We start from the raw sequence: 19641 nt of genomic DNA, 5'->3' as shown, positions 1-19641 counted from the left end.
TCACATGTGATTTTAATTGTGTTTCTTATTTAATGAAAACACTGTAATTGCAAAATTGTGTTTTTTCAACGTAAGCGGAATATCAACAAAGTTTTGCGCACATTTGTAATGAAAAGACATCTGATGCTACCAACTGCACAACTGTGCAGCCAATATCAAAACTTAAAATTTGTAATTACATTGAACAAGTAAAAACTAACTTCTTTGCGTCCAATGTTTAAATATTTCAAATTAATCAAACATAAAAAAAATAAGTGCATTGGGAATTGACCTGAAAACTGGAATCGCATTATCCATAAAATGTGAAAAATGTAGTTTTTAATAGTTAAAAAGAGATGCTACTGGTGTTCATGGTGTTTTATGTACTGGTGTATTTTTATATTTTTGTCTGCCATGAAGAAGAAGAAGAAACCAGGAAGTAGTTGGAGGAACACGGTGCGCATGTTTTTTAATGACTTATTTTTTATTTAACACCGCAATTGCAAAATTGTGTTTTTTTTTACATTAGCGGGATATTGATAAAGTTTGGAGAACGACATTGGATTCCAGTTAGGAACAGATGTGTGGTGACTCTATTAACCAAGGGGAAAAGACAAACAACAAGGATTTGAGTTTTGGTGTTTCAATCATTTCCTTGTTGTTTAAAAACTGATACAACTGATAAAAACTCACCAAAATCCTAAATGCTAGATTGGAAAAACATCGTTTGTTCAGAAGAGGATTAAAAAACACAGATCTATCCTGTTTTGTTTGTGGTGGTAAAACAGTTTGGCACACTTTCAACCAATAAATACCAACTCAGTTATTTAAACGCCACAATATACCTGCTGACCATTTCCACAATATGCCAATGAACGCCACAGACACCAGATCTCAATCCAATTGAGATCATTTGTGATGTGATGAAATGGGAGATTTATGTAAAAAATGTGCAGCGAACAAATCTCCAGGAAGATCACAAGGCTGTCGTGTTAATATATTAATACATTAAAATTGTCTGAGGAATGCTTGAGACACCTTGTTGAATCTAGGACACAAAGAAAAAAGCAGCTCTGACGGAAAAATGAGGTACCAGCAACGCGTGCCGCATAAACTGGCCGAAAACAGCTCCAAAAATGTGCAAATCACACATTTAATGATTTACACAAACACCAGTTTATACCAAATTCATTGTGGACAGTGACATAAATAATACCATTGAAGGCTTTGTTTGTATTTTCTGAGGTCTGTAAATCTTTAAAAACACAATAGATCCTAAATATGACTGAACCAGAGCTGTTTTTAATCCCTCAAAATATGAAGATGTATTCAGGTCACCGGGAACAGCACAAAAACCCATGAGTGATTACATACTTCGTACAGCTGCACACACAGTACACACTCCGTTTCAGAGTACGAGTCCAAAATGATTCATGTTTTAACCTACTTACACTATATCTCTGAGGAGCCGAGAGGCTGCGTTACTCAAACTCACAGCTTCGTCTTGCATTGCAGCACAGACTCTTCAACACAATAAACACATACTCAACTGGAATGGAGAGCCTGAGCTGTGTGGCGACATTATTACTTACTACTCCCAAAATCCCTTAACAAGAGTGTGTGTGTGTGTGTGCGTGTGTGTGTGTTTCGGCTCTCCGTCTGAGGTGCATAAATTTACAGGCAGAATTATAAATCAAGGTGGATGCTGGATTTTCATTTAATTATGAAATATTCGACTGCCGGTGTTGTCAGTTTGTGATACGCTGTAATATGTCACCTACCGCCTGGACCAGTCATTTTGACACCTTATTGAAAGGTGCACTGAGAGTGTAATTATACGTGTTGACTCACTGGTACACATGTCCTCCGGTTTGTCCATGTCTCCACGGTAATATCCATTCCGACAACCACAGAGGGTGGCAGCTTCGATGGTGGAGCGACTGTTGAGCGGACACTGCTGACATAATCCTGCCCCCTGGGACGACTTAAAGGTGCCCTGAGGACAAGCTGTGAAGAGATTACAAAGCAAAACTTAACTTGGACCGCTGAACTCTGATGACGAAAAGCTCATTTTATCGGTGGGGTTTATGTCACATTTGTCTTGACGTTTTGCATCGAGTTATTGTGTGTATCTGAAATTAGACAGGAAAGCATGTAGACATGTACGAAATGTAGTTATGGTGACGAAATGTATTGTGCAACACTTTAAGGTGAGATATTATGCTTCCTTGATCAGGTTAGAATAGATCTTTGGGCTATACAAAACATGTTCATTACCCTTTTTAACAAGACATTTATAATGATATTTTTGTTTGGTCAGTTTTGCCATTTTGAACTCCTTCCAAAATTAGCTGCTTTAGGGACACTTAACACTTTAAATTCAAATAAGCTGCTGTTGCCCCCTCACCCCAAAATCAACGTTTACAGTCATACGCAACCATGAAACTGTACATCTTTGAAAAGCAGAAGTAGAGCCTCCTGCACAACCAACAAGAATGCAGCAAGTGGTTTCTGAACAGCAAGTCAACGAGAACACGCTTGTCTTTTCCAGCAGCCATTGTGCAGCGCATACAGCAGTAAAACTAGCTGACCAAACGTGCTGGAGCTCAGCTTGGGTTGCTAGGTAACAGGCTGGGATTTGATGGGGTTGCCAAGTAACGGGGCAGTGCCTGCTGATTTGCTACATCACTTTCCAGAGGTTTTTGAAATGACTCATTATTCAGACACTAAAAAAACATTAACTTATTGCCAAAACACAGCTGGACTTTTGTTTTTTTTTTATTTGTTTTGTTTTATTTTTTTAAGTGCTTGGGCTGTTTTTAGAAGCAGTAGAAACACAAAAGGAAGTACAAAAATGTGCAAAATGAGAATTTTGCACAACATGTCCCCTTTATCCAATTATCAGTAGTTGTGTATTTGCATATTTGATTCTCTACAGATAATTCTGAGCCAGGACAGATAATAGAAAGTTCAAACTAAACGTAAAAAATGGGAAAACATTAAAATTACACTAGTATATGTAAAATTTCTAAACCTTTTACAAAATAGCGAGTAGGGATCTTAATATTGGGAGGAGAGCAACAAACTTAATACGTCTTTCATCCCATCCTTCTTGCCATATATTTTCAAAATTTCTGAAAATTCTCAGGTTTTTTTAACCAACCATATCCAAAATCTGTTAAACATTGATCAGGCTACAGCACTGTTGTAACCAGTCTATAAATGAAAAAAAAAAATCAATAAAATAAATTCACACTTTAGATAAATCAAACATTTGTTCATCTCCAGCATCATTTTTGTGTCGTCAGCTGGACAAGAAAATCCAGCACAACTTATCTTTTCTAAACCACGACCAATTCTATAACCCACTTTCTATTTTATTAAAATAACTTAATTAGTTCATTTTTTAAATTTCAACACTTTGCAATCCACCCACAAAAAGCTACAGTAATGCCAAAGGAGCTTTGTGCAACCAGACTTTATTTATTTGAGGCACAATAGCAGGCTGGAATCTCTATAAGCTTTCAAAAGGATGCTAGTTGCTGGAGTTGTAGCATAAAGGGACAGAAAACACTCCACACTCATTGCAGTCACAGACAGAACACCAAATGGGCTACATTTGCTGCCGAGTTCAGGGCATGGGTCAGCATAGTCTGAAAGTGCTGCATCATTTAGCTGCTAGCAACACAATGCTGTCTGTCTGCATGCAGCAAAAGCATCGCAAGCATCAAAGGCATTTATCCAATTATAAATAATAACCTCTTGTGACTGCGTAAAAAGTTGGGCACACACCTGTTCTCAATACAACTAAATATATGCATTGCTGTTAAGGGAATTCAGGTACAAATATTAAGTTTTCCTCCATTTCATTTTCCGTTCCAGTTCTACACAAATGCGTCGTGTTTCGATCTATTGGGAGGAATTGCTGATTTACTCAGAGACCAAGAACATTAGCTTCTTACTCGGGCACATGTTTGATTATAGACCCTGTAGTCAAGTAGGAATGAGACAAACCATGACACACAGAAAATTATAATGGGAATATTAATGAGTTTAAAATAAATTACGGGAAACACCTGAATGATTGGCTTTAAACAGAAGCTACCAGTTAATAAGTCCCTGCAGCCCTTTAAAAGTGGTACAGCATAAAAAAATAACAGAGGAACTTTGTGATTATCTCTACCACATGGAGCAGAAATAAGATTATGTGAAGCAGTGGTGTCCATTTTAGGAACGCAAAGTTCATTAAATATGTGCATCAACTACTGCAGAGGTTCCCAAACAGTGGGGCGGGCCCCCTGGGGGGGTCGCCGTCTGGATGAAAAAAAAAAAAACATGAATGCTGTAGGCGCTGGGTTTTTACCAACTCTCTGTTATTCCTATGTCAATTTGATACAGTAGGGGCTTCCACACTTCCCATATCTGTCTCCTCTGTCACTTTTATCAGCAGTTAAAATTGTTTCATCCGTTGTTAACATGTGGTAACCTGTTTTTCCGAGTCGCCTTTAAACGCAACATGAGCGCTACGACGCTCGGTCTGGGTTTACACCTGTGCGGCAGTGAAGGAGACCTGCTGCTGCTGTGCGGAGCTACGCAGGTGTTTGTTAGAATCATGGCAGCAAACCTGCAAAAAAACTTCTCACAGTTTCCCCCCCAAACCAACCGACTGAGTTGAGTAAAGTTGGTGGATGCAGGTAATGTTAGCTAAAAGATGACTAGCTAATAGCAATACAGCACCTTAAGCTTGTTAACAAGTAGCCTGTAGGCTACCGATGTTGTTGTCTATGTTCAGCTACGTACATTCATTTTGCCCCAAAAAAGTCGACCCTCCCCCAGGGAGTCTCTAAAAATCCTCTCTTCCCCCTCCCACTCCCTCCCACACGTCGTTCAACCAGACAGCCATTTGTAATCCATAGGGGGGGGCAGAAAATGTTTGGAAACCACTGAACTACTGCAACCAGAGTCAAAGCTCACACATTCCCCAACAAAAATGCTCTTAATGCAAACATAATCCCACTTCTTCAGATGGTCTGGTAAAAATACGGTTCCATTCAGTTGAAACCTCCCTACCATGCTGCTGTGAAACTACAACATGGTTACTTACAAAGAGGATTCGATCTTCCAACTTTGAATTTGGTCTTTAACTAGATACATTTCTCTTCCTGTCAACCATGGCATGGTTTTAGACACGGGGATAATGTACAAAGGAAGCAGTCTGTCCCGAGAAAGCAAGAGTCAGGACAGAAATTGCAATAAAAAAACCAAACAAGGAAAACAGAATAAGTGTGAAAAGAAACTCAATCATCAATGTTTCCATTTGTTGCTCCCAATGTCATCATAGCGTGAACGAAACAACAAGCTGATGCTTTTGTTTTTAGTTGATTTTTACGGGAGGAGCATATTCCCAAAGGTCTGATTTTACACTGTATTATGTTGCACTCAGTCACAGAGCTTTATGAAACTACAACAATGCTGCCATTTAAATAATCCACTGTCTTATATTCATATTGCTGGAAACCTTTCACATTTTCTCTGCATCACAGCCACAAATTACAAGTCATTTCACTAGAATCGTGTGCAATAAGAAGCATAACTGTCAAGTGAAAGGAGTGAGACATATTTAGCTTAGAGCTGAGAAACATGGACAAAAACATTACCAATTTTTTTCTCCTTACTAAGCTGTTTTGCTAATACAGACAGTTTCAAATGAAATGTTTAATTTCCAAGATAATATCTGTTTCAGTGCAGCTGATATTTATTTTCCATTCCTTCAGATTAAACACACATATTCCATAAGCAATGTGGGACATTATGGTAAAACCAATAAAAAGTTGCACTTTTTAAGTAAAACTTACTTTTTAAATCCTTTGTTTGTTTGTCGTTTTCTTCTGCTCTTTGATAAAACAAAAGCAACTGCAATTTTCTTCTTGCTTGGCGCTTATTATATTACACAACCACCTTTTTCCTGAGATCACAGCTGCAGGTCTCCCTACTCTCTGCACATCTAGACACAGCATTTTCAGTCCTGTCTCCTTTGAAAAATAGTGTGTGCTTACTCAGATCGGACGAAGGACATCTATGATCCTCCGTTTTTAAGTCACAGATTAGACTCGGGTTGAAATTTGATCGATCCATTAACATATAAACTACAACTTTCCGGTTTCACAGTCTGGTTTTCTTGAAGTACAGACCAGCTTTCCTCCCCATGCTTACGAAAAAAAAACATCTCCAGGGCATAGTACTGCCACCTGCTAATGGTATTTATTTCATCAACCGTTTTATTGTGAAATGCAGTGTTAGTTTTCCGTCACACTTTAGCCTAAAAGTTACATTTTGGTCACCGTCTTCCTCATGTTCTCTGTGTTTCCTGCAAACCGTCAATTTGTCTTTTGAAAAGGCAGATAGGCATCTGGATCGTCAAGGTCATTTATTCAACCAACCTTGTTCAAACACATGAGGTTGCGTCACCATGGCAACAAGTATTGTTCCCTCTCTTTATTATTTACCTCTTCATACCTCTCTATGCATATCCAAGTGTGGCCACACGTCAAACGAGTGAAACCCCAGGTGAAAAGCAGGTGAGTGCAGGTTAATTTTTTCTGTAATAACAAAAATGCATAACATTCTGTAATCTTTTAATATCAGAATACCTAAGTTGGATTATTCATTTTACTTACAACTAATCCATCCAGGGGGGTCTGTAAATGTAGCCGTAGCTAAAAATCCTATAAATGTAGCAATACATATCAATCGCTAGTTAACTATACTTTTATTTACAGTAAAGTTTAGATAGTAAATAGTCTAAATTTCTAGTGCAGTTCCAGTCATATTGACAACTCAAAGTGGTTGGATATGCAGATTGGTTGGCAACTTCAGTGCCTTGCAGGACACTGGACTCAATCTCATAACTATCTGATTAAAAGATGACCACTCAGTTCAAAACAATTATTGTAAAGAGAGATATTAACCACAAAATAATGATCAACAGTGTTTGTGTTGGTGTATGAATGGGTGTAGACTTTTGGAAGTTTCCAGGAGAACGTGGCTCTAGTACAGGGGTCCCCAAACTTTTTCCTGTGAGGGCCACATAGCTTTTCCCTTCTCTGGTGGGAAAAGTTAATGGGGGCCGGAGTCAGTTTGTAACAGAAGAAGTGTTACACAACCGTTAGTGAAACGGTCACTGGGACTGACTAGTATATATACTGCTCAAAAAAATACAACACTGATTGACCCGACCAGGGTCCCCGTTGTCAATCAGTGTTGCTTCCTATAGGAAGTGGCTTCTTCTTCTTCTTCTTCTTCTGTGAAATCAAACTGTCCACTTATAAGTGGACAGTTTGATTTCACAGAAGCTTGATTTACTTGGAGTTATACTGTGTTGTTTAAGTGTTCCCTTTATTTTTTTGAGCAGTGTATTTCATTGAGAGAAACCTGGAATGTGGCGTTCATAACAAACACGTGTGTTCATCTGCTCTACTGCTACCAACCGCACTGATTAAATAACATAAAAGTCCAGCAGTTCCCTAAAAGTCCAACAGATGGCAGCAATGCGCCATGCAAAACAAAACACCCACAGTTTACAGGACACACTTCCTGCTAAAGAGCCCCCTGGTGGCTGAAGAAAAATCCACATATAAACCGGAAAATACAATATATGAAAAAAAATCTAAATGCTCTCTGGTATTGTTCAGGGGACCGGACCAAATGTGGCGGCGGGCCGTAGCTTGGGGACCACTGCTCTAGTGCAAAGAGCTTTGAGTGTTTGAGTGGCCATCCATCCATCATCTGGACCACAGTGGCCAAAAACCTGACAATACACTGAACCAATCTGGTTAACATAGGTTTTGAGATAATACAGTGAAGTAAGAGAGATTTATGGAGATGAAGGGTTAAAAGAGGCATTTCTTCTGTTTATCTCAAACTTTTTCAAGCTATTTATGCACATAGCATACTTAAACTGCATTTTGTTTTGCAAATGACTCTGAAAAATGTATGGACACACACCGCTTTGCTTTTCATGAACACACGTTTGAATATGCACACACATGACTTTGATCACGAGCCAGTTGCGCCGTATGGTTTGCACAATACGCGGATTTGGTGCAAAATAAACACCATCTCTGTGCCTTGACATGCTGAAACCCTCACAAAGAGATGACCATCTGTTCCAGTAGTGAGTCCAGCTTCCTGCCAAGGTTTTATCAGCTGATTGGCAAAGGAAGCCAACCAAGAAGATGCCAGATTGGGGAAGACAGACAAGACAAACACTGTCCCTCGACACCGTAAATCGCTTTTTCGGAGATAAGAGCATCAAGCAGGTGTATGTGACACAGCGTCAGAAATCAGAGACATGTCAGATGAGGCTGATTTTAGTCTGAGTACTCAAATGAGAGACAATCAGTTTAAATGAAAAATAACTTCTGAGTGTCATCTTACACTAAATTAATAGTGAACACATTTTTTAAAATCCTTCAGCGACTGAAAGAAGAGTTATTTCATTTGATAAAGCAATCTAATCCCATCTCAGAATCAGTGATATTAAGCCTTACATTTGGCAGGAGTTTTTATTTGGATAGCCTAATTTTACACAAAAAAAAAACAACACACAGCATGGTTGGTAGCTGAAACAAACATATGCTCTCTTACTTTTGGAAGAATACTTGCAGACATCATTTATCCAATACAGCAAATATTTCTCACTACAGAGTAGTTTGAGTTACATGTACTTCAATAATCTTTCTTTATATTGCATGATTTCTATGTTTGCATTTTCATTTGTTAGTTTTGTCCACTGTCATATGGTTTTGTTATCAGCGAGTTTTACAGATTAGCCTTTTTATCCTTTGAACCTGCTGTCTTGAAAGGTGAGATCAAAGCAAAGCCAAAGTGCAAAGAGCTGCTTAAACTGTGCATTTTGAGGATTTTATAAAAGCAAAACTTACAAAAATTCAACAACAATCATTACAGACATGTAGCATAACATGAATGTGGAACCTGAACATGGAAGCAGGAGTGGAAACGGAAAATGCAACTAAGTTAAAAAAAAAACTGCTAATTTGTCTTTTGTGCACAATTTTTACACCCGTCACTAACTTGTGTGTAAGAATTCACATTAAAATAAACTTATTTTAACTGAACCAAATGATCAAACAAAGTAACTAATATTGTACCTTCACTTTTCCCAAACTTAAGGTTTTGATCAAAATATTTTTTGAAACAACAAAAGCACTTTTTGTTGTTTAAGGAGAAGAAGCAAGACATTACTTTAAGACACCTTCCTGGCTTACTTAACAGCAAAACTGAAGACTTTTACAGTGTAATTGACACTCGATGCTTTCCAGTGTTTGGATCAGATTCACAGTAAAAGGTTCAATCATTCCCACGACTCATGATTTGGTTTACGTCGTTCAAACACTCAAATGTCACATGATGGGAAATGTTCCCAATGCAAAACGCAAACTGACATCAGCGCCCTGACGAGCATTTCAGTCAAAGTATTTAACAAGATGCAGACTAGAAACTGTGCATCAGTCTGCTTCCTTTCTTTCTGTCCGTCTTCTAATTTGCAGCAGACTGATCTGGCAGAAATACGCTAAAGTAATTAACATGGGATGAAGAGGTCTCACTTATTTCACCACATGAACATACATCACAGTTCCCTCCCCCCAAGACACACACACACACACACACACACACACACACACACACACACACACACACACACACACACACACACACACACACACACACACACACACACACACACTCATAGAAAAAATGGATGAGACTCTCTGGGGAGAATAAGAAATGATGAGTACCATTTCTGAGAGGAAATGGGGAAGGAGGCCAGATATAAAAAGGAGGAAAAAGAGGTGACGATATCAGGAACACTGAGGGAAGAGGAGTTATTTTTGTGCCACGTTTATCCGAGGGTGGCTCGGCAAATATGAACATATGGTGCTTTGCGTGCTTCCCCCTGGCTCCCCCCCACCCCCCCCAGGCAAAAATACATGGTATTGTGTAGCTACAATATATGTGCATGGAATCATTCAGCTGGGCCTGGCGAAAAGCAATGGTTTGTCCAACTGAACTGTGAAAAAAATTCACATTTTAAATAGAATCAACATAACCATGCAGCCTGATGAGGCCATTATAATAATATTTTGTAAACCAAGTCAGGATATTAATAAAGGCTTGGTAATAATGTTGATGATACATGTATGATTACAGCAATACTTTGAGTAGTTAAAGCCCATTTGCATGATCTGTCATCTCTTGCTGCTTTCAGATGCTGATTGCTGCCATTACTATGACAGAATATTGGAAACGTGTTTGCACAATATTGATTTGCTGTCACTCTGCCTTGTTAAATTGCATGTGCAGCATGCAAGCATTTACTGGGCCAGCAACTTCAGAACACACTTGAATTATTTTCTGAAAAACCTTTTTGTCCAAGTCAAAGACTTACCTCGACACACGTCGAAATTCTCTGGTTCGTAGCCTGCCTTACAGCTGCAGCTGCCAATCGGGACCATCCACTCTCCATCTCCGTTGCAGTAGAGCTTTATAGGCACGTCTACCTCCTCAGCGTTTGAAATGCAGCTTCCTCGGGAGATGACCAAGGATGTGGACTCTGCTCCTGTCAGCGTCTGGATGAAAAACAAAAGGATTGAGCAAACAAACTCACCCTTTAACAAGCAGGAATGGAAAGATACTTTTTCGGGGGATTCTTTTGCATACCTCAGGGAAAAGAGCAAAGTTCTGTACAGCTCTTGGACATTTCTTGTAGAATACTCGAACTGACAAAAGGGACATGCAAGCACCCAGATCCTGGAAAGCCAAGTGAAAGCCTCTGCCCTTGGAGAGTGGCCCAAAACCTCTAACCTCAGTGTTCACCTTCATCAGCCTACCCCCAAAATCCACCTGGGAGAAACTCTCATCGGCTGCAATGGTGTCCACCTGGAAGAAGTAGATGGTTAATTGGGAGTAAATCCAATATGGTGGTTAAAGAGATGACTGAGCATTGGTGAGTTTGCAAAGGTATATATTGGTGTGTATATATCTATGTATATATATACACACCAATCAGGCATAAGATATCAAACACTAATAGGTGATGTGGATACAAACTAGTAATATTTTCATCATTGCACCTATTTTGGGTGCATCAAGGTGCAGTCATGGACAATTCTGACATAATAAACATAAATAAATGCAGCTAAAAACCTCCTGTGGTCTTAACATTTTACTCTGTGCACTGTCCAGTGGAGTTGCTTTTACAAGATTTTTGTGTGTGTAGTTTTGAGAACTGACGGTCTGGCGGGACACTCCTATCCGCTGTCCGACAGGGACATCTGCCGCACCCGTCTTGAGCTTTGCACTAAAACTGCAGGAAGGTTAAATAGGTTTTCTACAGTGATGTTTTTTTATTCTGCCGTTTTGTTTTTTTAATAGCATGTAATTTTTATAGTTTTATAGTTTTAACTTTACTTTCTTACAGTATTTTCTTACTCGTGATGCTTTATTTTATTCAAATTAGACATTATAATAAATGACCCAGAGATGAGCTGGCAACAAGGCCAAGTTTCATTGATCTATGTCTGGAGGAAACACCAACTCATGGTTCAATGATTTGCTGTAGCTAAAACAGCTGAGGAAATGAATGCTGGTAGTGAAAGAAAGATGTTGGAAAACGGAGAGCATCACAGTTTTCAGCACATAGCTGCAAGGGAATGATATTCCCTTCAGGTTGTGGCTTCTTTAGTAGAAAAACACTTTACAATAAAGCAAAAATTGTCTACGGATGGTTGGTGGGGCATGTAAGTTTGAACTATTCACTTGACCTCCAAATACTTAGGATGTCGATCCAATGTAGCATTTGTAGAAAGTGCTGAATAAACTATTTCAATAGCACCTTACAGGATTTAAAAAATGTGCTGCCAACACTGTTGGGGATCTAGCAGAGATCACACCTCGACTGGTCAGACTGGTTTTGCCAGTTAGAGGGACCACAGCATGATTCGGTCATCATGTTGTGCCTGCCTGGTGTATTTGAATGAAAGGTACAACCTACTTTTCACATTTCTTATGTTGAAAAGGTTGAGATTGTTTGAGGTTACCTTTAAAAACGGGGCGTTGGCCCAATACTCCACCCCTTTGACGCTCTCTGACACAGTCCTGTCAGTCTCCAGGTAGTAAAGATTGAACGTCTCTTTGCAGGAGCCCAGGACACTTGGTATGGAAGCACAATCCCGGACTGTGAAGCGGATCTCCACGTAGATGCGTTGTGCGTTCCGCCGGTCGATGTACGTGGTGAGCAGCCAGTTGTTTTGGCTCGGCTCAAATACATTGCACACCTGGTAAGTCCTGATGGTGTTAAGGTTTTCGTCGTAGCCGCTCACCTCCTCCCACTAGGCAATGTTTGAGCGAAGACGGGGCAACGGCGTGCAAGATGGGAAGGAAGCAGAGGAAGAGCCAGTAAGAAAGCAAGATGATTAATGGGTTTACTAAAACCAGACACAAATTAAACTTTCTCTATCACTCCTTCCCAATTTTCTCCCATCCTCTTCCTCCCTTTTTTCATTGTCTTTTTCTCTGCTCTAACCTTCTCTGCTGCACAGGGACATCCATTCATCACAATTAGAGCTGCTCACCTCAAACACACTCACACCCCAGACCATTGTGACCAGCTAGTTGCCAGGCTGAATTTTCAAGAAATCACTTTAAAAATCATAGAAAAAAACCTAAAAACTTTTTACTTCATTTCATTCTGTTCCATCACAGACTCATTTGCGGTACAGTTCTGATCTTTTGGAATGTATTTTCTTTCTGCATCAGTAGTGGTTAATTGATGCCACCTTGGCACTGTAATTAAAATTTTGACTGACTCGTTAATGGACCTCTGTAAAGTGTAGTCAAACTGCTTCCCCGTGGGTGGCTGCACACACACGGACTGACGCACACATACAAGCTCGGCTTTTCCACATTGTTCTTACTCCATTGGCAGGGAACGATATCCAGCCGAGCTCAGCTGTCGCCGTCCGTGTATCCATCACTGTCTCTGTCAGACAAAAAGGGAGACAGACAGGCAGAAAAAGGTGAAAAGAATGCGCTGCAGAAAGAGGACAGGTATGGGTTTAATTAATAGTCTGTTCATTATTCGGCTCCGCTTTGTGGTGTCTGCCATTCAAACTCATAAAAGCCCACCTCGCACAGTGTCTGCAATACACTTTCCTCTATTCTGTTAGCACTGTGATGAAAATTAGATAAGAATCCACAATTAGGAGAGGCCTTTGGGTAACACAGTACGAACAAAAGTAGAAGTAATGTAGCCCAGTAATGACGAGCGTAATCCATTTGATCCAGGCTGCAGACTGACTGTTTTTAACAGATCTTCCATCCAGTCTGAAAAATATGGAATTTGATTTTGATATTTGAAAATGTCTGTCGATCCATCCACCTGTCTTCTCACTTTGCAACAGCCACACCCAGCAATAAAGGAAAATTAACAAACAAACTAATCTAGATATTGTGTAAAAATAATGCATGGCCCCGTTGCTCACTCAACCGGGGCTTGCCCATGATTTTTCAGACGCACTACTACATTAAAAAAGATGTTTCAATGTCCTCTTGAAGACAGAACTGATATTTTGTTGTTGAGCCACTCATGTAAAAAGCTGTTTTGCAGAAAGCATTAAAAAATCTTGAGCTTATTCGTTAACATAGCGTCTATTCATATTCACTCTTTTTGTGATCAGGGACAACTGCTGACCTAGATAACAAATGAGATTGTGAGGAGAAAGTCTGCTGCTGCTGCTTCTTCTCCAGGAAATTTGAAAATGTGTGGAGACAAATTAGAAACCTGAAGCTGTTCTAACCTAAGATAGAAACTCAACCCTCCCTAAAGCACACCCTGAAACAATTATTTAGTTTAAAGAAGAAAGATTAAAGCACAAATATAATTCTTATAACTAATAAAATGATTGGCATTGTGCAGCCGCTGCCTTGCTTTTCTTGTGACTCAGAAGTATCGATTTTCTGGACAATTACCTAAAGCATTCCAGCCAAATCGCACATAACTGTGACGGCATCTAATTAATGTCGCCTATATTTTTATTGCCTTTTGAGTCCAATATATTTTTAATCATTTCCAGGACATATTTTGTATCAAGTATTCAGTCATGGAATAATGCAAAGGAAATAAAGAATAACAGATTTACAGCCATCTAAACAGTTTATGGTCACATTGTCCGTTATATTAGGATCTAATAATAATCATATGCAAGTAAAGCCTCTTGGCCACAGTGTTAAATAAGTCAATGTCTGTAGCAGCACTGAGTTAATCACTAATGATTTCATATCAACTCCTGAGCCACAGCATTGTCCCATCAGACCGTCATGTCCCAAAACAACACACACACACAAAAACATAAAAGCACATGCAGGGTCAATGCCAAGCCACTGCACTGCGCGCAGAATAAAAAACTCATGGGGTCCAAATACCCCCGTCTCTTAAGACCACAGGAAGGTTAAATGTCACCTAGAAAACTTAATAATATTTTGTAGCAAAACCAATAATCAGCAGTAATTTGCATATTAATCCAGGTACAGACCAGTTGGAAAACTGCCAGTAAAAAAATCACGACATTTTGGACATTTTTTTTCCAACTGCTTTATGTTTGCAGTCTTACTGCTAGACATCAGTAAAAATGTGTCATTCATCTGCAACATACTCAACAATCACACTTCAATTTTGGTCACATATCTTAAATGTGTCGATATTTCTGCTCCATTAATGCACATTATTATGGCCTCAAGTTCAAACCACGGTGCCGTTTTGACTCCTCTTCTGTGTTTCTTGGGGTTGAATTAAACTAATGTGTGCAAAATTACCAGTGACACAACGCCGTAAGAAGCCATGCTGAGATGTTCCAGCCAGCATAAGTTAGCTGGCAAGTTGATAAGCCAGACCCTTACACAGCCCTTTGTAATAAAACATGGTGTGAAGATTCAACGACATCACACCATGAGGCGCCCTCAGGCAAACAACTCCCCCTCTGCCTTTATTCTTGACACGCTCTCCTCTTGCAGCCTTTCATGCAGTCATCCTTTTCTCTCATTATCAGCTCCCCTCTTCCTCACACCGTCCCCAACTTCTCCATATTCTGCCTCTCCATCTTTCACTTGTCCTTTACTTTGATGCTCGTCTTTTTTGCCAGAAACTTCACCTAATTTATGAAGCAACCTAGTTTTTTTTTCCAACTCTTTCTGCAGATTGTGTTTTAATTGTGTTGTTGTTTCCATCCCAAATGTCTACTGTCAAAGTCTTCTACTGAAGCTTACAAAAATGGTGTCACCGTCTAATTTGCACCCAGTTTTCAGAAAGAATTTTAAAAGAATTTCACAGGAAGTCCTTTTTTTGCCTGCTGGATCATTTTTAGCCTTCAAAATATTTTCATACACACAGTGTATGTACACACAGTGTACAAGTCCAAACACCTCTTGAACGTTTTCACATTTTGTCACATTGAATCACAAACATTAAGATATTTAATTGGGATTTTCAAATAAACCAGTGTAACAGTGAAACTAACAGGTTTATGGCTTTCATTTTTCTTTGTGTTTTGCCCCCTTTACTCTGATACTGTAAATAAAATCTAGTGCAACCAACTGAATCCACAAGTCACCCATTTAATAAATCTCAGTATAAATACAGCTGTGATCTCTGTGAAGATCTCAGGTTTATTAAAGCACGCTGCAGAACAAATGATACCAATGAAATGCCCCAATGTTTTTCACCCAATAATTATGTTTCCAATCGTAATTATGGATGGAAACTTATAATTTTAAAAGTTCACCAAGTTTTTCTGGTGAACTTTTAAAATGTCACTAAAAAAAAAGCTAATTCTGCACGTTTCCATCAACTTGTTTGGATCAAGTCCACCAGGTTGCTGACGGTAAACATTGATGTAATAAACAAGGTTACAAACTAGCATGAACCACACTTTTCAGAAAAGCAGAGTCATCCACTACGACCTGGAGGTTTCGACTGTGACGCACTATGTCGGCGCTTATTTGGAAAATATTTTCCCACTCCATTTTAGTGCATTAACTAAAAAGGGAGAAAACTTTTTTATAAAATTGAGGAAATTATTTCCAATTTTATCATTTCCATCAACCTTTTGTAATGCAATACTTCAAAACATTGATAGTCAAAATGACCAAAAACACAACATTTCTTAAAAACAGTTGGGTTATAAAACATACCCTTAGCTTTTAGTATCTGATTTAAAAGGATACTTCACAACTATATACCTACCAAGAGAAGCCAAGAGGCCAATGGCATCTTTAAGCAACTTGCAGAGATCTGTAAACGACAACAATGTGCCAACAGGGCAGCAGTATTCTGCTCTTCAAAATCTCTTTTTGAGTCCCTAGTACAGAGCAACTGTTGAACAAAACCCAAGTTGAAGCAAATCCAGAATTCCAGCTTGCAGTTTTCCATTAGCTGCAGCAAACATGGCCTTGAAACAAGGTTGAAAATGGCAGTTTATGGAGACTCTCCATCCTTGCTTGACTTATTTTGCAATCAGAAATGGGCAGAAATTTACCATCCAGATCCACAAAATTGGTAAAGTTGCATGCACAAAGATCTGCAGGTGTAATTATAGAGAAAGGTTGTTCTACAAATGATTGATTTACATTTATGCACAACTTTTGTGTTTTTGTAGCCAACCAAAACAACATTTTAATGACGTATTCTTAGGAAAATTCACTACAGACTAAAATTGATTGCACCACTCTGCCCATAAAACCCTTGGGAAGGCCGTATAATTTGTCATTTTGTGTTATTAGATCTAACACACAGCTTGAGCATCATGTCCCAGTGAAAGGTAATGTTTAAACACTGACACCAGACATCTTGTGTTATCTTTTCAAATCAATGTAATAAAAACAGCTTTACACAATCTTAACTGGGCTTTCAAGAAACCTATTCATAAATTATTGCATTTTCTTCCTTAATGATGAAAACATGGAATGTGCTGGTAAAAACAGGTGAAAGCAGAAAGTTAGCAGTTTTTAGACTTGGTGGCGGTGGGAGGGGAAGGGAGGTGGTCATTGAATGAAGAGGCCTAAATCTTTTTTTACGTGCCTTGTAAATTTGTCGTTAAAGAAGAAAAGAAGCCTAAACAGAACAAAACCAGACAAGTGCTGAATTTTATGGTCTGAGCTCGCCTTATTAGAGTCTACTCATCATTCTAATTAACGGCACACAGCACACACCTCTCTGCGCATAATAGGGTATGCTTTCCGATCACCCTAATTACTTTTGACACATTGGAGGATGTGATCGCAGTGTGCCTTCCACCCCCACAGAGGTGCACCTCCTCAACCAGCACTACATCCTTGAATAAAGTCAAAACCCATTTTATGGCAGAAGAAACAACAGGTAAATCTATAGCAGTGAATGAGGCTGTTAAATCAGTCTTGTGGCCCATGAGGGAGAAAGGAAAGTATTTCATTAGCAGATGCTGGAGTGGAAGTAAATCTGCTATTCTAGCTCGTTCCACTTCTTTCTTTCTTTCTATAAACATGATGTATAAGTGCTGGAGGTCAAATAGCAAGTGAGGTCAGTTCATCTTTTGCTAATTAGCCGAGCGTGTTCTAACCAGATTAGTCTGCAGCTCAAACACTACAATTAGACCTGATTTACATGTCTGCATGAGGGTTTAAGTGCGCTTGTGAGCGTGCATTCAGTGTCCAGACACAGAAGAGCCAAAAACATTTCAGGGCCACCATGTAATTAAATACAAATAAATGAATACTTGTATCTTTCACTACAGTAGCATATCTGGATGAGAACTGATTACTTCAGATCTTTAAATAGTTATTCCAGCATCAATGTTGACTATTTAAATAAAAAATCCGTTGGTTTTTAAGTCCATTGTCGTCACACCTGACTGTAATTCTTTGTTTGTAACACAAGGTGGCAGTAATGAGAACACACTGCCGCTGCAAGGCAAGGTATGCTTGGTTACAGCTACCACCAGACAGCTGCAATGCATTATTGAAGACTGTTGATCAGTGGTACAGCTTCAAATGTAAGCTAAGTTTCAAATGTCTGCCTATATATTTCTTCCTTATTTTAATTGTAAGTAGTTCTTTAAACGTCCTGTGAGATGATATACTTACCCATGTATCCTTAACAACTGGAACTTTCAATATCCAGCAAGTTATTTTCGCAATTTACCGTCTATTACTCTCTGCAGCTGTGAAATTACCGTAATAACCCGATACTGGCTGGAAAGTGCAACGTCTCCCCTTTCAGAAACCGTTGGAATTTATCAGATAGCGCTACGTGTGGCGGAATTACGGTACTGCAAATGTGGCCATGTCGTCGGCGACACGTTCCAGTCTAGAAGGGTTAATCGTCTTGAAATCAAAAGGTTGTAGGTTTGATTCCAGCTTCCTCCTGTGACATCTCAACGTGCCATTAGCCCCAGTTGCTTTCTAACTGGTGTCTGAATGTGGCTGTAGTGTAAAACATTTCAGCTGTCAGAATTCAGCCTATTTACTTCACCTGTTTGTTTCCAGTTGACTAAACCGATATTTTTGATAAATTCTTGCCTTATAGGATGATGTTAAAGCTGTTCATGAATAAACATTCCTTTGAGTTGATTGTGCTGCAAAATGCTCAATTGGAAACACTACAAAAAAAAATCTAGGCTAAAATGCATTAAACAGAATAAGCAAAAAATTGAGTTGTTAAATGTTTTAATTGACGCTGCTACACTAGTCAAACAACCTTAAAAAACTCCAAAATGTTTCAGAAATAGTCTCATATAATAGTGTATGACTTTCAGGCAATGCTTTATTTATTTAACCTTTATTTGAAGTGGCAGGGCTAAATAAAAACAGTTTTTATTTACGGCAAAATTTTAATTAATGCCAGGGCATCCTGCAGACAGATAACCAAGATCAATAACAAAAAACTATACGACACAAAGCACAACAAATAATCAATTAATAGTATTCAGTTTGAGTTACTATTGTGACCTCTTCAGTAGAGAAAAATCCAAAGTTAATAATGATTTGCAAATACAATTCTTAAAAATAAATGCACACTTCACATTTTTAAGTTGATCTGGTTGAATTACAAATCCAGGACTTACTGATTTATTGGGTTAGAAATCTTATACCTCAGTCATTCTTCAAAATGAGACAGACATGACATTTCATTTATTCAGATGATCCACATAGTTTTAAAAAATCATTTGCAGGACAATAACTCAACAAAATGTTCTCACATACGGAGCAAAAAGTAAAAAGTGGAAAACAGCAGGAACTGTGACCAATAAAGTCAGACGAAAATCCAGGGTGATAAGGAAGGTTAAAAAAATATTGATTTTCCCTAAAAAGACATGAGTCAGATTTTCCTGTGACATATTATGCTGGTACAAAAATACATTAATATCCACTTCAAAACCTGAAAGTAGCATTTGATATAATTTTTTATGATATCACTGAAAATACAACACTATCCTCTAAACAGAGCAAAAATTTTAATTCAAATTTGTGTTGTTAAAAGTCAGAAAGACTAGAAAAGCATGACATGAGCAACATAAACTATACAACTGTTTGCCAGACACAGAGGGGCATAAA

At 38.8% G+C, this 19641-nt stretch overlaps 1 protein-coding gene across 1 annotated transcript in view; it reads right to left on the bottom strand.

The window, feature by feature from the left end:
• LOC103463084 (ephrin type-B receptor 1-like) overlaps window positions 1-19641 on the bottom strand; it is a 123636-nt gene that overhangs the window by 64220 nt on the left and 39775 nt on the right. Inside the window, exons 2-6 of the mRNA XM_008406220.3 lie at window positions 12975-13039; window positions 12099-12389; window positions 10720-10938; window positions 10448-10628; window positions 1831-1986 (exon numbers count right to left, since the gene is read on the bottom strand). Coding sequence (XP_008404442.1) covers window positions 1831-1986; window positions 10448-10628; window positions 10720-10938; window positions 12099-12389; window positions 12975-13039 — 912 coding nt within the window. The remainder of the gene's footprint in view (window positions 1-1830; window positions 1987-10447; window positions 10629-10719; window positions 10939-12098; window positions 12390-12974; window positions 13040-19641) is intronic.

This window comes from Poecilia reticulata, chromosome 4 (genome assembly GCF_904066995.2).
Source record: "Poecilia reticulata chromosome 4, P_reticulata-male-v2, whole genome shotgun sequence".
NCBI lineage: Eukaryota > Metazoa > Chordata > Actinopteri > Cyprinodontiformes > Poeciliidae > Poecilia > Poecilia reticulata.
This window is presented reverse-complemented; position numbering and strand designations above follow the sequence as displayed.